The sequence below is a fragment of the Notolepis coatsorum genome (genome assembly GCF_963971535.1).
Source record: "Notolepis coatsorum genome assembly, contig: SCAFFOLD_396, whole genome shotgun sequence".
Lineage (NCBI taxonomy): Eukaryota > Metazoa > Chordata > Actinopteri > Aulopiformes > Paralepididae > Notolepis > Notolepis coatsorum.
Genome location: NW_028172872.1, coordinates 33,333 through 52,500, shown reverse-complemented (window position 1 = coordinate 52,500; position 19,168 = coordinate 33,333). Strand labels below are relative to the sequence as shown.

At 41.6% G+C, this 19,168-nt stretch overlaps 1 protein-coding gene across 1 annotated transcript in view; it reads right to left on the bottom strand.

The window, feature by feature from the left end:
- Window positions 1–19,168, bottom strand: part of LOC311247949 (A-type potassium channel modulatory protein KCNIP1) — a gene marked incomplete at its 3' end in the record, with an annotated part of 42,998 nt that overhangs the window by 8,823 nt on the left and 15,007 nt on the right. The window contains exon 4 of the mRNA XM_084338925.1: window positions 2,613–2,720. Within this exon, the coding sequence (XP_084195051.1) occupies window positions 2,613–2,720 (108 nt within the window). The remainder of the gene's footprint in view (window positions 1–2,612; window positions 2,721–19,168) is intronic.

The window sequence follows — 19,168 nt, the reverse complement described above, 5'->3', positions numbered from 1 at the left end:
TACTAGGCTGGTGCGGGCTAACTGGCTATCGTTCTGGGAGCTAACGTTAGTACTAGTACTAGGCTGGTGCGGGCTAACTGGCTATCGTTCTGGCAGCTAACGTTAGTACTAGTACTAGGCTGGTGCGGGCTAACTGGCTATCGTTCTGGGAGCTAACGTTAGTAGTACTAGGCTATCGTTCCGTGATTTGTTTACTTGGTAACACGGGTTGCTAAGGAATTTAGGTTCGAGGTTGAAGAAATCTCTCTCTCTCTCTCTCTCTCTCTCTCTCTCTCTCTCTCTCTCTCTCTCTCTCTCTCTCTCTCTCTCTGCTTAACGTTAACGTTTGTAAATTTTTAAGGAGCAGTACTACTGCTGGCCATTCATGAAGCGAGACATTGCTGATTGTTTATTTATCGATGGCTCATTGATTTAACTACTGCAGCTCTCTCGGATTGAAAATACGTGGATTATGGCTTGTTCAATATCGTCTATGTTTGAATGAATGAATGAGAACTTTATTAACAGATTGCAGAATGGGTACAATACAGTACGGCTCAATACACACAATTGTTAAGGGGATGCAGACCAGAGAAAGATGTTTGTCTTGTTTACATCAGGGTCCCAGATTTTCGATTCATATCGATAGTTTAATAGCTAGCCTTGGCTCGTTTAACAATATGCAAAATAAGTGTACAGCCCTGTACTCATACTGAAGTTATTCTTGGTATATAATAGGTCTGATTGTGTAACGAATCGATTCCACGTCGCGCTGTGTGTGAGAGAGAGAAGGAGAGAGGGAGAGATCTGCCTGTGTTTGTAGACGGGCGAGTTTTGTTTCTAACTTTTCTATTTATATATTGTGTTTCAAGTTGTGAATTAGAGTCTAGACTATACTTTATTTGACTGGTTGTGTGTTGTTGTAGTAACAGCTGAGCGACTCGTTCATAAGAGCCGATTCATTGCAGTGAGCGTGAGTCGAATCGCTCACGTCTTGCCATGAGTGTTGCGTGGTACTGTACTGTACTGTACAAAATATTTGGTATAGCGCCCCTAGTGGCGAAGTACCCAGCGGCCGCTACTGCCTACAGCAATCGCGAAAATTACATCACCATGGGCTTCACTGAGGGACCAGACAAACGACCTGAGTGTGTGATTTGTGGAGAAAAGTTGGCAAACTCGAGCCTGAAGCCCAGCAAGCTGAAGAGACATCAGGCGTCTAAGCACCCAGAAACCGTTGGGAAGGATCCAGACTTTTTTCGGAGGAAAGAACAGTCTCTCAAGGCGAACAAGCCTGTTGATGTTAGAGTAGCGTGGAGCAGGGGTGGCAGTGATTTACAGAAGGCTACCAAAGCCTCCTTTGAGTGTTCGCTTTTAATTGCAAAAGCAAAGAAACCGCACAATATTGGCGAGCAGCTCATCAAACCAGCCTGCATCAAAATGGTTTAGAAACTGTGCGGCCCACAGGTGGCGGATAAACTAAAATCAGTACCACTCTCGAACAATGTAGTGAAAGACCGAATTGATAAGATGTCAAGTGATTGCGAGCAGCAGCTGTCAGAAAAGCTTAGAAAGGGTCCATTTGCCATACAACTTGATGAAACTACAACTGTCGCAGACGAGGCTGTGCTCATCGTTTATGTGCAATATATTGAAAATGAGGATCTGAAGCAGGACATTCTCATGTCAGTCAACCTTACTACCAGGATATTTTTACTGCAGTGGATTCTTACTTCATTCAACATAAATGCAAACCGTTCACCATTAGGGCCTGATTTGAGAGGATGAATACAGGATTTGAATATTGGCCAAAATTTTGAAATACATATGGTGCAAGATTAGATTTGTTGATTGAAGGCACAAGTCAAAGAAGCATAGTGGGTCTAATTATGATGCATATGCCTGTGTATAAGCAGTTTGTTATTAAAATGACAAAAAAAAGGTATTAAACCCAGCTAGGACAGATTCTCTCTGCTACTGATTGGAATTTCCTGTTTCATATTTAGTTTAATTTGTTGCATTGATTTGTTCCATAAATGCAAACCGTTCACCATTAGGGACTGATTTGAGAGGATGAATACAGGATTTGAATATTGGCCAAACATTTTGAAATGCATATGGTGCAAGATGAGATTTGTTGATTGAAGGCACAAGTTAAAGAAGCATAGTGGGTCTAATTGTGATGCATATGCCTGTGTATAAGCAGTTTGTTATTAAAATGACAAAAAAAAGGTATTAAACCCAGCTAGGACAGATTCTCTCTGCTACTGATTGGAATTTCCTGTCTCATATTTAGTTTAATTTGTTGCATTGATTTGTTCCATAAATGCAAACCGTTCACCATTAGGGACTGATTTGAGAGGATGAATACAGGATTTGAATATTGGCCAAACATTTTGAAATGCATATGGTGCAAGATGAGATTTGTTGATTGAAGGCACAAGTCAAAGAAGCATAGTGGGTCTAATTGTGATGCATATGCCTGTGTATAAGCAGTTTGTTATTAAAATGAAAAAAAAAAAGTATTTTATGGTATCTTATTAGGAGGGGGTCCGCGAATTTCATCAGAGATGTTTGGGGGTCCCTGGGGGGAAAAAGGTTGGGAACCACTGCTATAGAGGACAGACATCTACCTCCTTGTTGATGTATCCATCTTTGTTGATGTCGTAGAGGTTGAAGGTCCACTGGAGCTTCTCCCTGACTGAACCTCTGAGCAGGATGGACAGAGCCGTCACAAAGTCCTGAGGAGGAGAGAGAGAGAGACAGAGAGAGATGGAGAGAGAGAGAGAAAGAGAGAGAGACAGAGAGAGAGAGATATAGAGGGAGGGAGGGAGGGAGAGAGGGAGATAGAGAGAGACATAGAGAGAGAGAGAGAGAGAGAGAGAGAGAGAGAGAGAGAGAGAGAGAGAGAGAGAGAGAGAGAGAGAGAGAGAGAGAGAGGGGGGGGGGGGGGGGGGACAGAGAGACAGAGACAGAGAGAGATTAGCTATTGAATATGTTTATAAAGATGATCCTTCTTGATGACTATGTCCTCATCTGAACAGGCTGGACTCTCAGGTTTCAGCTCTCAAGAGAGTCGCAGGCAGACTGGGTTCAAATGTAATTCTTTACAGGCGTACATGTGTTGGACTGGAGCAACGTTTGAGTAAATTAATGCCTTGCTGCGGGGTGTGTTGGAAGAAGTGAGTTGGAAGAAGTGTGTTGGACGATGCCACATCTTCACCCTGTACACTGTAAAATAATAGTTTCAACTTGTATTACATTTTCTTAATCCTCTTTTTCTCCGCCTGATTTTCTATTTTTCTCCCCATCCCAATTTAGTCGCTATGCCAATTCCCCCCCCTCCCCTACCTGGTTGTTGTGCGCATGTTCCTCCTACTGGTCGGCAGCGATGCAGTCGTGCCACACACGCGGTTACACGCCGTTGTAGTAGATCACTGAGGCAGAAGTGCGCGCGGATGTGCACGCGCGCGCACACAAAAATGCGTTCACAATTGTCACTGGACTCGTCACTTACATTGTTAATTTAGTTTGTATTTACTTTTCTAAGTTTAAGTTAATTCAATTAAAGAAATTGTAACTACAATTACATTTAAAACATTTATGCATAATAATCATCTGTTCTGTGCGCAACCGAGGGAACATGTATGCGCGTGCACGCGAGTGCGCGGGAGCGCGCGTGCATGTGGCGTTTGGGCAGTTCCCATATTACAACTGCACCACTGCTGGTCGGTACAGAGGAACCCTGAAGTCCACCACATGCTTCCTCCGACACATGTGGAGACAGCCAGTGGCTCTCTTCTCACCAGCGAGGACTCTCATTGGTGAAGCGTAACGCGTGGGAGGTCACGCTGCCTTCACCATTTCCTGCCTTTCGCTGAGCAGGCGCCCAGACCTGACCTGTAGGTGTCGCTGTCCACAACGCCAGATTCCCACCCACGACTTCCCTCCCCCTAACTCAGCCAAAACGAGTTAGTATGATGACCGGCCCAAGCCGCAGGGCAATGCTGACTCCGGGAGTCGAGACCGCAGCCTCTTGCATTGGTGACAAGCGCAATCTCCGCTACGCCACCCGACCTCCCCTTCAACTTGTATTTTTAACAATCCTTTTGCATTGATTTTTGTTTTGCTGAAATCATTAGGTTGAGAGAATGAATATTTAATAAGATAACATAAGATATTCCTTTATTGATCCCCTTGGGGAAATTCAGGAATATCAAGTTGACATCCATAGGGAAGCTAACCAGATATAGAATTATAGCAAATGTTTTTTGCATGAAATTGATCTGTTGTTAGGTGAAGTAAACAGAGAAATTATAATCAGAAAACATTGTTTTTAATTAGATCAACCTTTGGGGGATCTGAAATGTATCTGTTAAAGTTAAATGTTGTTTTAATTAGAGCTCAAAGGTAATGTTTAGTAACTTAAGATAAGATATTCCTTTATTGATCCCCTTGGGGAAATTCAGGCATCATAGCAGCATGGGGGGGAGGGGGGGAGGGGTACAGGTAGTAAAACAACACAGTATACAGGTAGTAAAAGACAACACAGGCAGTGTAAACAAATTGATCAATATGGTCAATATAATTTACTATCTGACTAGCTGAGGAATATTCACATTATTCACAGTGTCACATAAGGTGCAGTATGCATGAGGTAGTGTTATAATTTACTATCTACTGAGTATACATTAATCAAAGTACCAGGGTAGTCTACGTTGTCCCCCTTGGGTTCCTATAAGTCCCAGGTCAATGTCTGGTAGCAGTCGCTGTCGCTGCCCCCTGTTGTGGGGCCTGGAGGCTGCTAGTCGCTGCCCACTGTTGTGGAGCCTGATGGCCGCTGGTATGAAGGACTGTCCGAGGCGGTTAGTTGAGTGTCGGGGGGAATGAGTCTGTGGCTGAACGAGCTTCTCATCTTGACTAGCTCGTCGTAGAGGGGGTGGTAGGGGTTCTCCATGATGGCATCCAGCTTCCTTATCATCCCCCTCTCTACCATCACCTCAAGTCTAGGTAGCTCGACTCCCACCACGGAGCTAGCCTTCCTCACCAGCTTGTTGAGCTTGTTGGTGTCCCTTGAGTTGATGTAGCCTCCCCAGCATGCCACAGCATAGAAGAGGATGCTGGCCACAACAGACTGGTAAAAAGACTGCAGCAGTTTGTTGCACACATTGAAGGACCTGAGTCTCCTCAGGAAGAACAGCCTGCTCTGTCCCTTCCTGTAGAGGGCCTCTGTGTTGTCCGACCAGTCCAGTTTATTGTTCAGGTGTACCCCAAGGAACTTGTATGAGTCCACCATCTCCACATCCACTCCTCGGATGGAGATGGGAATCGGGGGGGGCCTCTTCTTGCCCCTCCGGAAGTCCACCACCAGCTCCTTGGTCTTACTGGTGTTGAGTTGGAGGTGGTTGCTGTCGCTCCACCCCACGAAGCTCTCCACCAGGGCTCTGTACTCCTCCTCATCATCGTCGGTGATGTAGCTTACGATGGAGGAGTCGTCTGAGAACTTCTGCAGGTGGCACCCGCTGGAGTTGCGGCAGAAGTCTGAGGTGTAGAGGGTGAAGAGGAAGGGTGACAGCAGTTCCCACAGTTCCCTGGGGGGCGCCGGTGTTGCTCACCAGTACGTCAGACTGACTGTCCTTTAGTCTGACGTACTGTGGCCTCTCAGTGAGGTAGTCCTTGATCCAGGCCACCAAGCCGTGCTCCAGCTGCATCGCAGAGAGCTTCTCCGCTAGCAGTGACGGCTGGATGGTGTTGAAGGCGCTGGAGAAATCAAAGAACATAATCCTCACTGAGCTGCGCGGCTTCTCCAGGTGCGTGTACGCTCTGTGGAGCATGTAGATGATGGCATCCTCCACCCCGATGTTTGCCTGGTATGCAAACTGCAGGGGGTCGAGGGAGTCACGCACCAGGGGCTTGAGGTGTTGCAGGACCAGTCTCTCAAACGTCTTCATGACGTGTGACGTCAGAGCGACTGGCCTGTAGTCGTTGGGGGTGCTGGGACGTCCCTTCTTGGGCACCGGGACAATGCAGGAGGTCTTCCAGAGCTGGGGCACCCTCTCCAGCCTCAGGGAGAGGTTGAAAAGATGCTGGAGCGGTGCTGCCAGCTGCTCTGCACATACCTTGAGCACCCTGGGATTGGTGTTGTCCGGTCCTCTGGCCTTGTTTACATTAATTCTGGAGAGCTGCCTACTGACCTGACTGGTTGTGATCGTCAGGGTTGGGGGTGGTGGGCAGTCTGCTGGTGTTGGGGGTGGGGTGCCGTTGCTGATGGGTGTGGGTGGGTGGGGGGTGGGGGGGCTGCTTTGTAGGTGTGATCTGGTGCTGGTGTCGATGGGTGGGGGGAGGGGTGTGGGGAGGCCACTCTGGTCAAAGCGGTTGAAAAACGAGTTGAACTCGTTTGCACGCTCTGGCGGGCCCTCCACAGCTGTGCCCTGCTGTTTGAAACCAGTGATCTTCCTGACCCCCGCCCATACCTCCCTGGTGTTGTTGGCCTGTAGTCTACCCTCCAGCCTGTCCTTGTAGCTGACCTTGGCTGCCCTTAGCTCTTTTTTGAGCTCCCTTTGGACAGCCCTGGCCTGCTCAGTGTCCCCTGCCATGAAGGCCCTCTTTTTCCTGTTTAGCAGGTGTTTAATGTCCTTGCTAATCCAGGGTTTATTGTTTGAAAAGCAGCGTACCTTCTTTGTGGGTACGATGCTCTCCTCACAGAACCTGATGTAGTCTGTGATGCAGTGGGATAGTCCATCAATGTCATCACCATGGGCCCTCTCAAACATATCCCAGTCTGTCGACCTGAAACACTCCTGTAGCTCCTCCTCGACGTCGTCAGACCACTGTGGGACAGACATGGTGGTCGGAGGCTGTCTCTTAATGAGAGGCGTGTATGTGGATACAAGCCTCACAAGGTTGTGGTCTGACTGGCCGAGGGGGGGCAGGGAAGTCGCACTGAAAGCCTCCTTCACGTTAGCATACAGGAGGTCCAGAGTTTTGTCTCCCCTGGTTTTGCAGGTGACATACTGGGTGAAGTTTGTCAGGGTCTTGTTGACATGGTTGAAGTCCCCATTGATAAAAATAAATGCATCGGGGTGTTTTGTCTGAAGCGCCGCGACGGTGGAGTGTATGACGTCACTCGTCTGCGCCGCCGCCGCGCTGGGTGGGATGTAAACAGTTAGAGCCAGGACGTGTGTTATTTCTCGCGGTAAATAGTATGGCCGCAGACTCAGTGCCAATAGTTCAATGTCGGGGGAACAGATACGTTCCTTAATGGTGATGTGCCCCGGGTGGCACCATTTGGAGTTAACAAAGACAACAAGCCCTCCGCCTCTCCGCTTGCCGCTCTGTTTACTCCGGTCGGCGCGCACCACCGTGAAGCCCTCCTGTTCGATTGCACTGTCCGGGATGTTCTCGTTCAGCCAGGATTCGGTGAAGCACAGTAGGCTTGCCTCCTTGTACTCACGCTGGTTGATCATCAGGGCTGAGAGCTCGTCGGTCTTGTTGGCCAGCGATCGCACGTTCCCCATGACGACACAGGGCAGGTAAGGCTTGAATCTCCTGCTGTCCTTTATCCTGTCCTTCACGCTCGTGCCAGCTCGATTTCCCCGTCTGCGAATCCTTATTTCGGCTGGTAGATTCCTCTGTGGCTCTGCAACTCTGTCTCGAAAGCAGAGGAGAGCCTCCCTCGGGTAAACCAGCCCGCCGTTGTTGTTGTTGTTGTTATTGTTGTTGTTGTCCTGCCGCGGGTAACCCAGCCCGCCGGTGTCCATTGTTCAGAGCTGTGCTCGACCGAACTTGCCTAACTCAGCTAACTTCACAGAAGTTGTTACAAATGCCTTAACTTGGTCTAAAGCAACGCACAGTCACTTAGACACCTATTAAGTAAGTATAATCACAAAAAGAATAAGTAAGAAAGTAGTAAACTGGATAAGAAGTAAAGGGGGTGGGAGCTGCTATGAAAAGGCTGCCACTCTCCTCGGCGCCACTACTTGTATACAAAGCCAGATATAAACTAATCCCAGGCAACATTCAAAGATGGTTCAGAGACATGGAAGGAGAATATAACTTAACTAGACAATTCCGCGCGGGGGAAATTGTGAAAGTGTGGGTGACGCCTGTGCAGTTGATTACTTATATTAAGACAAGACTTTTTTGTATTACAAGTTTTCTGACATTATGTTTCAATATGCAAATGAGGCATGACCTACTTAAATATGCATATAATTCCAGGACAGAAATCTGAACATTGGATAATGCCATTTTCAAAATTATAGTTTCATTTTGTTGACACATTAGAGCCAAAGGTTATTACAGAGGGGATTTTGGATATCTCTTTTTATCACTCCATAAATCAGAAAATACTCAATTTTTATGGTAAAATTCCATATTTCGCCATGTTTTTAGGAATAAAATGTGATATAAATCAGGGTATGAATGCGATATCAACAAACCCTTCTGTAAATACCTTCAGAACATAGATATGAATAGAACTGGAAGGGTTGGTGTATGTGAGTGCTACTGAAGTGGAGATTTCTGGCTCAGAGTATGAGGAAAAACTCTTAAAACAAATTTTTGGAAAAAACGCCTTCAAAGTTCACTCTCTCACTCTATATGAGCCTGTATCACACTTCTCTCTCCTCCTCTGTCTCTCTCACTCTCTATATGAGCCTGTATCACACTTCTCTCTCCTCCTCTGTCTCTCTCACTCTCTATATGAGCCTGTATCACACTTATCTCTCTCCTCTGTCTCTCTCACTCTCTATATGAGAAAAAAACAAACGAACTAAAACAAAAATGCAAAAAAACGAACGAACTAAAACAAAAACGTACTTTTCGAGTTTTCTGACTTTTTCAAGTTTTCGGATTTTTCCGAGTTTTTGGGTTTTCGGACTTTTCCGAGTTTTTGAACTTTTTCGGATTTTTGCTGTTTCCGAGTTTTTGGAATTTTCAGAGTTTTTGGATTTTTCCGGGTTTTCGGGTTTTCGGACTTTTCCGAGTTTTTGAACTTTTTCGGATTTTTGATGTTTCCGAGTTTTCGGATTTTTCCGAGTTTTTGGGTTTTCGGACTTTTCCGAGTTTTTGAACTTTTTCGGATTTTTGATGTTTCCGAGTTTTCGGATTTTTCCGAGTTTTTGGGTTTTCGGACTTTTCAGAGTTTTTGAACTTTTTCGGATTTTTGATGTTTCCGAGTTTTCGGAATTTTCCGAGTTTTTGAACTTTTTCGGATTTTTGATGTTTCCGAGTTTTCGGATTTTTCCGAGTTTTGGGATTTTTCGGAGTTTTGGAACTTTTTAGATTTTTCCGAGTTTTCGGATTTTTTCGAGTTTTCGGGTTTTGGGATTTTTCCGAGTTTTTGAACTTTTTCGGATTTTAGATTTTTCCGAGTTTTGGGATTTTTTCGAGTTTTCGGATTTTTCCGATCAACATCGACCAATGGCACAATCCGCAAGTCTCTACGACAAACGGTTCAAGAGATACACTGAGGGGGTGTGGCCTAAGGGGGCGTGGTCTAAGGATCGGGGGAGTGGTCAACATCGACCAATGAAAGGTGGTCAACATCGACCAATGGCACAATCCCCAAGTCTCTACGACAAACGGTTCAAGAGATACACTGAGGGGGTGTGGCCTAAGGGGGCGTGGTCTAATGATCGGGGGAGTGGTCAACATCGACCAATGAAAGGTGGTCAACAGGGGGAGTGGTCAACATCGACCAATGAAAGGTGGTCAACATCGACTAATGGCACAATCCGCAAGTCTCTACGACAAACGGTTCAAGAGATACACTGAGGGGGTGTGGCCTAAGGGGGCGTGGTCTAAGGATCGGGGGAGTGGTCAACATCGACCAATGAAAGGGGGTCAACATGGACCAATGAAAAATGAAAGAGGATATCCCTACTGAGTACAATGACACAACCCACAAGACAGAGGGCGCTGTCAGCAATTCAGTAGTGCAACACAGTGATGGCCAATGATGGGTTAAGTGGATGATGTCATTGGCAGCTCAGCCACGAGCCACACAGCTGAACCAATCATGAGTGAGCCATGAGCCACACAGGTGAAGCAATCACTATGACTTGCATATTTTCTATCTAATGCATTTCTATGGAGGCAGATGCATGACTGCATTGTCACATTGATTAAAAGAAAACTATAAGAGATGAAGCGTTGTGACGCGCACATGAGCACTACAACGAGTAGGCGAAGGGTTGTGCGCGATATTGTGACATTCGTGCGATATTGTGGCACTCCTTCGGCGATCGGAACAGAAGGCTAAAAAATAGTGTGAAAAATGTGATTTCTAGAGTGCGATTGCATGGCGGTCAATGGGGAGGAGAACCTTCAAACAAATGGTCGTCAGTTGAGATAGAAATGTCCAATTCCATTTATTTTTCTTTTGTGAGCGGGTTGACAGCCGTGTCATCGTTTTGATGTGTTTGTTTTATTTCTACGTCCAAAATTGAGATCACACTCGCAATTCACCCAAGGTAGGGGGAAAAAGATTATTTCAGCTGCTACACTCTAAAATGCAATGCATTCCCAATGGGACCGATATTTTACCGTTTAAAGTCGATTCGTAGCCAGACGGTGCGGTGAAACTTTACGAGTTCGGAGACCGGTGTTGCCATAGGCAAGCCGCTCGTTTTGATACCTTTCACGTGTATGGGGCGCGAACGCTTACGTGTTGCAAAGTGTTTGCAAAATCGGTGGAATAAAGAATAATAATAACTAGACAATTCCGCGCGGGGGAAATTGTGAAAGTGTGGGTGACGCCTGTGCACCGCCGGCCAACGGGGGAGAGGGTCTCTCGCGAGTCTCTATGACAAACGGTTCAAAGGATACAAAAAGGGGGCGCGGCCTAAGGATCGGGGGAGTGGTCAACATAGACCAATCAAAGAGGATATCCCTACTGAGTGCAATGACACAACCCGCAACACTATTACACTATTACACAATATTACACTATTACACACTATTACACACTATTACACTATTACACTATTACACACTATTACACTATTACACAATATTACACTATTACACACTATTACACTATTACACACTATTACACTATTACACACTATTACACTATTACACACTATTACACACTATTACACTATTACACACTATTACACTATTACACACTATTACACTATTACACTATTACACACTATTACACACTATTACACACTATTACACACTATTACACTATTACACTATTACACACTATTACACTATTACACACTATTACACTATTACACACTATTACACTATTACACACTATTACACTATTACACTATTACACACTATTACACTATTACACACTATTACACTATTACACACTATTACACTATTGCACTATTACACTATTACACACTATTACACACTATTACACTATTACACTATTACACTATTACACACTATTACACTATTACACTATTACACTATTACACGCTATTACACTATTACACACTATTACACTATTACACTATTACACACTATTACACTATTGCACACTATTACACTATTACACACTATTACACTATTACACTATTACACACTATTACACACTATTACACTATTACACACTATTACACTATTACACACTATTACACTATTACACTATTACACACTATTACACTATTACACACTATTACATTATTACACTATTACACACTATTACACTATTACACACTATTACACTATTACACACTATTACACTATTACACTATTACACACTATTACACTATTACACTATTACACACTATTACACTATTACACACTATTACACTATTACACTATTACACACTATTACACACTATTACACTATTACACTATTACACACTATTACACTATTACACACTATTACACTATTACACACTATTACACTATTACACTATTACACACTATTACACTATTACACTATTACACTATTACACACTATTACACTATTACACACTATTACACTATTACACACTATTACACTATTACACACTATTACACTATTACACTATTACACACTATTACACTATTACACACTATTACACTATTACACACTATTACACTATTACACACTATTACACACTATTACACTATTACACACTATTACACACTATTACACACTATTACACTATTACACTATTACACACTATTACACTATTACACACTATTACACACTATTACACACTATTACACTATTACACTATTACACACTATTACACTATTACACTATTACACTATTACACACTATTACACTATTACACTATTACACACTATTACACTATTACACTATTACACACTATTACACTATTAGACACTATTACACTATTACACACTATTACACTATTACACTATTACACACTATTACACACTATTACACTATTACACTATTACACACTATTACACTATTACACACTATTACACTATTACACTATTACACAATATTACACTATTACACACTATTACACTATTACACTATTACACACTATTACACACTATTACACTATTACACTATTACACACTATTACACTATTACACACTATTACACTATTACACTATTACACACTATTACACTATTACACCGAGTACAATGGCACAATCCGCAAGTCTCTACGACAAACGGTTCAAGAGATACACTGAGGGGGTGTGGCCTAAGGGGGCGTGGTCTAAGGATCGGGGGAGTGGTCAACATCGACCAATGAAAGGTGGTCAACATCGACCAATGGCACAATCCCCAAGTCTCTACGACAAACGGTTCAAGAGTTACACTGAGGGGGTGTGGCCTAAGGGGGCGTGGTCTAAGGATCGGGGGAGTGGTCAACATCGACCAATGAAAGGTGGTCAACAGGGGGAGTGGTCAACATCGACCAATGAAAGGTGGTCAACATCGACCAATGGCACAATCCGCAAGTCTCTACGACAAACGGTTCAAGAGATACACTGAGGGGGTGTGGCCTAAGGGGGCGTGGTCTAAGGATCGGGGGAGTGGTCAACATCGACCAATGAAAGGTGGTCAACATGGACCAATGAAAAATGAAAGAGGATATCCCTACTGAGTACAATGACACAACCCACAAGACAGAGGGCGCTGTCAGCAATTCAGTACTGCAACACAGTGATGGCCAATGATGGGTTAAGTGGATGATGTCATTGGCAGCTCAGCCACGAGCCACACAGCTGAACCAATCATGAGTGAGCCATGAGCCACACAGGTGAAGCAATCACTATGACTTGCATATTTTCTATCCAATGCATTTCTATGGAGGCAGATGCATGACTGCATTGTCACATTGATTAAAAGAAAACTATAAGAGATGAAGCGTTGTGACGCGCACATGAGCACTACAACGAGTAGGCGAAGGGTTGTGCGCGATATTGTGGCATTCGTGCGATATTGTGGCACTCCTTCGGCGATCGGAACAGAAGGCTAAAAAATAGTGTGAAAAATGTGATTTCTAGAGGGCGATTGCATGGCGGTCAATGGGGAGGAGAACCTTCAAACAAATGGTCGTCAGTTGAGATAGAAATGTCCAATTCCATTTATTTTTCTTTTGTGAGCGGGATGACAGCCGTGTCATCGTTTTGATGTGTTTGTTTTATTTCTACGTCCAAAATTGAGATCACACTCGCAATTCACCCAAGGTAGGGGGAAAAAGATTATTTCAGCTGCTACACTCTAAAATGCAATGCATTCCCAATGGGACCGAAATTTTACCGTTTAAAGTCGATTCGTAGCCAGACGGTGCGGTGAAACTTTTACGGGTTCGAGACCGGTGTTGCCATAGGCAAGCCGCTCGTTTTGATACCTTTCACGTGTATGGGGCGCGAACGCTTACGTGTTGCAAAGTGTTTGGAAAATCTGAGAATATAGATAATAAGTATATACTAGACAATTCCGCGCGGGGGAAATTGTGAAAGTGTGGGTGACGCCTGTGCACCGCCGGCCAACGGGGGAGAGGGTCTCTCGCGAGTCTCTATGACAAACGGTTCAAAGGATACAAAAAGGGGGCGCGGCCTAAGGATCGGGGGAGTGGTCAACATAGACCAATGAAAGAGGATATCCCTACTGAGTGCAACGACACAACCCGCAACACTATTACACTATTACACACTATTACACTATTACACACTATTACACACTATTACACACTATTACACAATTACACACTATTACACTATTACACTATTACACTATTACACACTATTACACACTATTACACTATTACACTATTACACACTATTACACTATTACACACTATTACACTATTACACACTATTACACTATTACACACTATTACACTATTACACACTATTACACTATTACACTATTACACACTATTACACGCTATTACAATATTACACTATTACACACTATTACACTATTACACACTATTACACTATTACACTATTACACACTATTACACACTATTACACTATTACACTATTACACTATTACACACTATTACACTATTACACACTATTACACTATTACACTATTACACACTATTACACTATTACACACTATTACACTATTACACACTATTACACTATTACACACTATTACACTATTACACACTATTACACTATTACACACTATTACACTATTACACTATTACACACTATTACACTATTACACTATTACACTATTACACACTATTACACTATTACACACTATTACACTATTACACACTATTACACTATTACACACTATTACACTATTACACACTATTACACTATTACACTATTACACACTATTACACTATTACACTATTACACTATTACACACTATTACACTATTACACCATTACACACTATTACACTATTACACACTATTACACTATTACACTATTACACACTATTACACTATTACACTATTACACACTATTACACTATTACACACTATTACACACTATTACACTATTACACACTATTACACTATTACACACTATTACACTATTACACACTATTACACTATTACACTATTACATGCTATTACACTATTACACACTATTCCACACTATTACACTATTACACTATTACACACTATTACACTATTACACACTATTACACTATTACACTATTACACACTATTACACTATTACACACTATTACACTATTACACTATTACACTATTACACTATTACACACTATTACACTATTACACTATTACACACTATTACACTATTACACTCTATTACACTATTACACACTATTACACTATTACACACTATTACACTATTACACACTATTACACTATTACACACTATTACACACTATTACACACTATTACACTATTACACACTATTACACACTATTACACACTATTACACTATTACACTATTACACACTATTACACTATTACACTATTACACTATTACACACTATTACACTATTACACTATTACACACTATTACACTATTACACACTATTACACACTATTACACACTATTACACTATTACACTATTACACACTATTACACACTATTACACTATTACACACTATTACACTATTACACTATTACACAATATTACACTATTACACACTATTACACTATTACACTATTACACACTATTACACTATTACACACTATTACACTATTACACACTATTACACTATTACACACTATTACACACTATTACACACTATTACACTATTACACACTATTACACTATTACACACTATTACACACTATTACACTATTACACACTATTACACACTATTACACTATTACACACTATTACACACTATTACACTATTACACTATTACACAATATTACACTATTACACACTATTACACTATTACACACTATTACACTATTACATTATTACACACTATTACACTATTACACACTATTACACTATTACACACTATTACACACTATTACACTATTACACTATTACACACTATTACACTATTACACACTATTATACACTATTACACTATTACACACTATTACACTATTACACTATTACACACTATTACACTATTACACACTATTACACTATTACACACTATTACACTATTACACACTATTACACTATTACACACTATTACACTATTACACACTATTACACTATTACACACTATTACACTATTACACTATTACATGCTATTACACTATTACACACTATTCCACACTATTACACTATTACACTATTACACACTATTACACTATTACACACTATTACACTATTACACTATTACACACTATTACACTATTACACACTATTACACTATTACACTATTACACTATTACACTATTACACACTATTACACTATTACACTATTACACACTATTACACTATTACACTCTATTACACTATTACACACTATTACACTATTACACACTATTACACTATTACACACTATTACACTATTACACACTATTACACTATTACACACTATTACACACTATTACACTATTACACACTATTACACACTATTACACTATTACACTATTACACACTATTACACTATTACACTATTACACTATTACACACTATTACACTATTACACACTATTACACTATTACACTATTACACACTATTACACACTATTACACACTATTACACTATTACACACTATTACACTATTACACACTATTACACACTATTACACTATTACACACTATTACACTATTACACTATTACACAATATTACACTATTACACACTATTACACTATTACACTATTACACACTATTACACTATTACACACTATTACACTATTACACTATTACACACTATTACACTATTACACACTATTACACACTATTACACACTATTACACTATTACACACTATTACACTATTACACACTATTACACTATTACACACTATTACACACTATTACACTATTACACACTATTACACACTATTACACTATTACACACTATTACACTATTACACTATTACACACTATTACACTATTACACACTATTACACTATTACATTATTACACACTATTACACTATTACACACTATTACACTATTACACACTATTACACTATTACACACTATTACACACTATTACACTATTACACTATTACACACTATTACACTATTACACACTATTATACACTATTACACTATTACACACTATTACACTATTACACTATTACACACTATTACACTATTACACTATTACACACTATTACACTATTACACACTATTACACTATTACACTATTACACACTATTACACTATTACACACTATTACACTATTACACTATTACACACTATTACACTATTACACACTATTACACTATTACACTATTACACACTATTACACTATTACACCGAGTACAATGGCACAATCCGCAAGTCTCTACGACAAACGGTTCAAGAGATACACTGAGGGGGTGTGGCCTAAGGGGGCGTGGTCTAAGGATCGGGGGAGTGGTCAACATCGACCAATGAAAGGTGGTCAACATCGACCAATGGCACAATCCCCAAGTCTCTACGACAAACGGTTCAAGAGATACACTGGTGTGGCCTAAGGGGGCGTGGTCTAAGGATCGGGGGAGTGGTCAACATCGACCAATGAAAGGTGGTCAACAGGGGGAGTGGTCAACATCGACCAATGAAAGGTGGTCAACATCGACTAATGGCACAATCCGCAAGTCTCTACGACAAACGGTTCAAGAGATACACTGAGGGGGTGTGGCCTAAGGGGGCGTGGTCTAAGGATCGGGGGAGTGGTCAACATCGACCAATGAAAGGGGGTCAACATGGACCAATGAAAAATGAAAGAGGATATCCCTACTGAGTACAATGACACAACCCACAAGACAGAGGGCGCTGTCAGCAATTCAGTAGTGCAACACAGTGATGGCCAATGATGGGTTAAGTGGATGATGTCATTGGCAGCTCAGCCACGAGCCACACAGCTGAACCAATCATGAGTGAGCCATGAGCCACACAGGTGAAGCAATCACTATGACTTGCATATTTTCTATCTAATGCATTTCTATGGAGGCAGATGCATGACTGCATTGTCACATTGATTAAAAGAAAACTATAAGAGATGAAGCGTTGTGACGCGCACATGAGCACTACAACGAGTAGGCGAAGGGTTGTGCGCGATATTGTGACATTCGTGCGATATTGTGGCACTCCTTCGGCGATCGGAACAGAAGGCTAAAAAATAGTGTGAAAAATGTGATTTCTAGAGTGCGATTGCATGGCGGTCAATGGGGAGGAGAACCTTCAAACAAATGGTCGTCAGTTGAGATAGAAATGTCCAATTCCATTTATTTTTCTTTTGTGAGCGGGTTGACAGCCGTGTCATCGTTTTGATGTGTTTGTTTTATTTCTACGTCCAAAATTGAGATCACACTCGCAATTCACCCAAGGTAGGGGGAAAAAGATTATTTCAGCTGCTACACTCTAAAATGCAATGCATTCCCAATGGGACCGATATTTTACCGTTTAAAGTCGATTCGTAGCCAGACGGTGCGGTGAAACTTTACGAGTTCGGAGACCGGTGTTGCCATAGGCAAGCCGCTCGTTTTGATACCTTTCACGTGTATGGGGCGCGAACGCTTACGTGTTGCAAAGTGTTTGCAAAATCGGTGGAATAAATAAATAAATAATAAAAAGAGTATGGATATGTATAGTGTGGGTGGCAACCTGGCTTCGCCAGGTCACCCACACTAACTAGACAATTCCGCGCGGGGGAAATTGTGAAAGTGTGGGTGACGCCTGTGCACCGCCGGCCAACGGGGGAGAGGGTCTCTCGCGAGTCTCTATGACAAACGGTTCAAAGGATACAAAAAGGGGGCGCGGCCTAAGGATCGGGGGAGTGGTCAACATAGACCAATCAAAGAGGATATCCCTACTGAGTGCAATGACACAACCCGCAACACTATTACACTATTACACTATTACACAATATTACACTATTACACACTATTACACACTATTACACACTATTACACTATTACACACTATTACACTATTACACTATTACACACTATTACACTATTACACTATTACACACTATTACACTATTACACTATTACACACTATTACACTATTACACACTATTACACTATTACACTATTACACACTATTACACTATTACACACTATTACACACTATTACAAACTATTACACTATTACACACTATTACACACTATTACACTATTACACACTATTACACACTATTACACTATTACACACTATTACACTATTACACTATT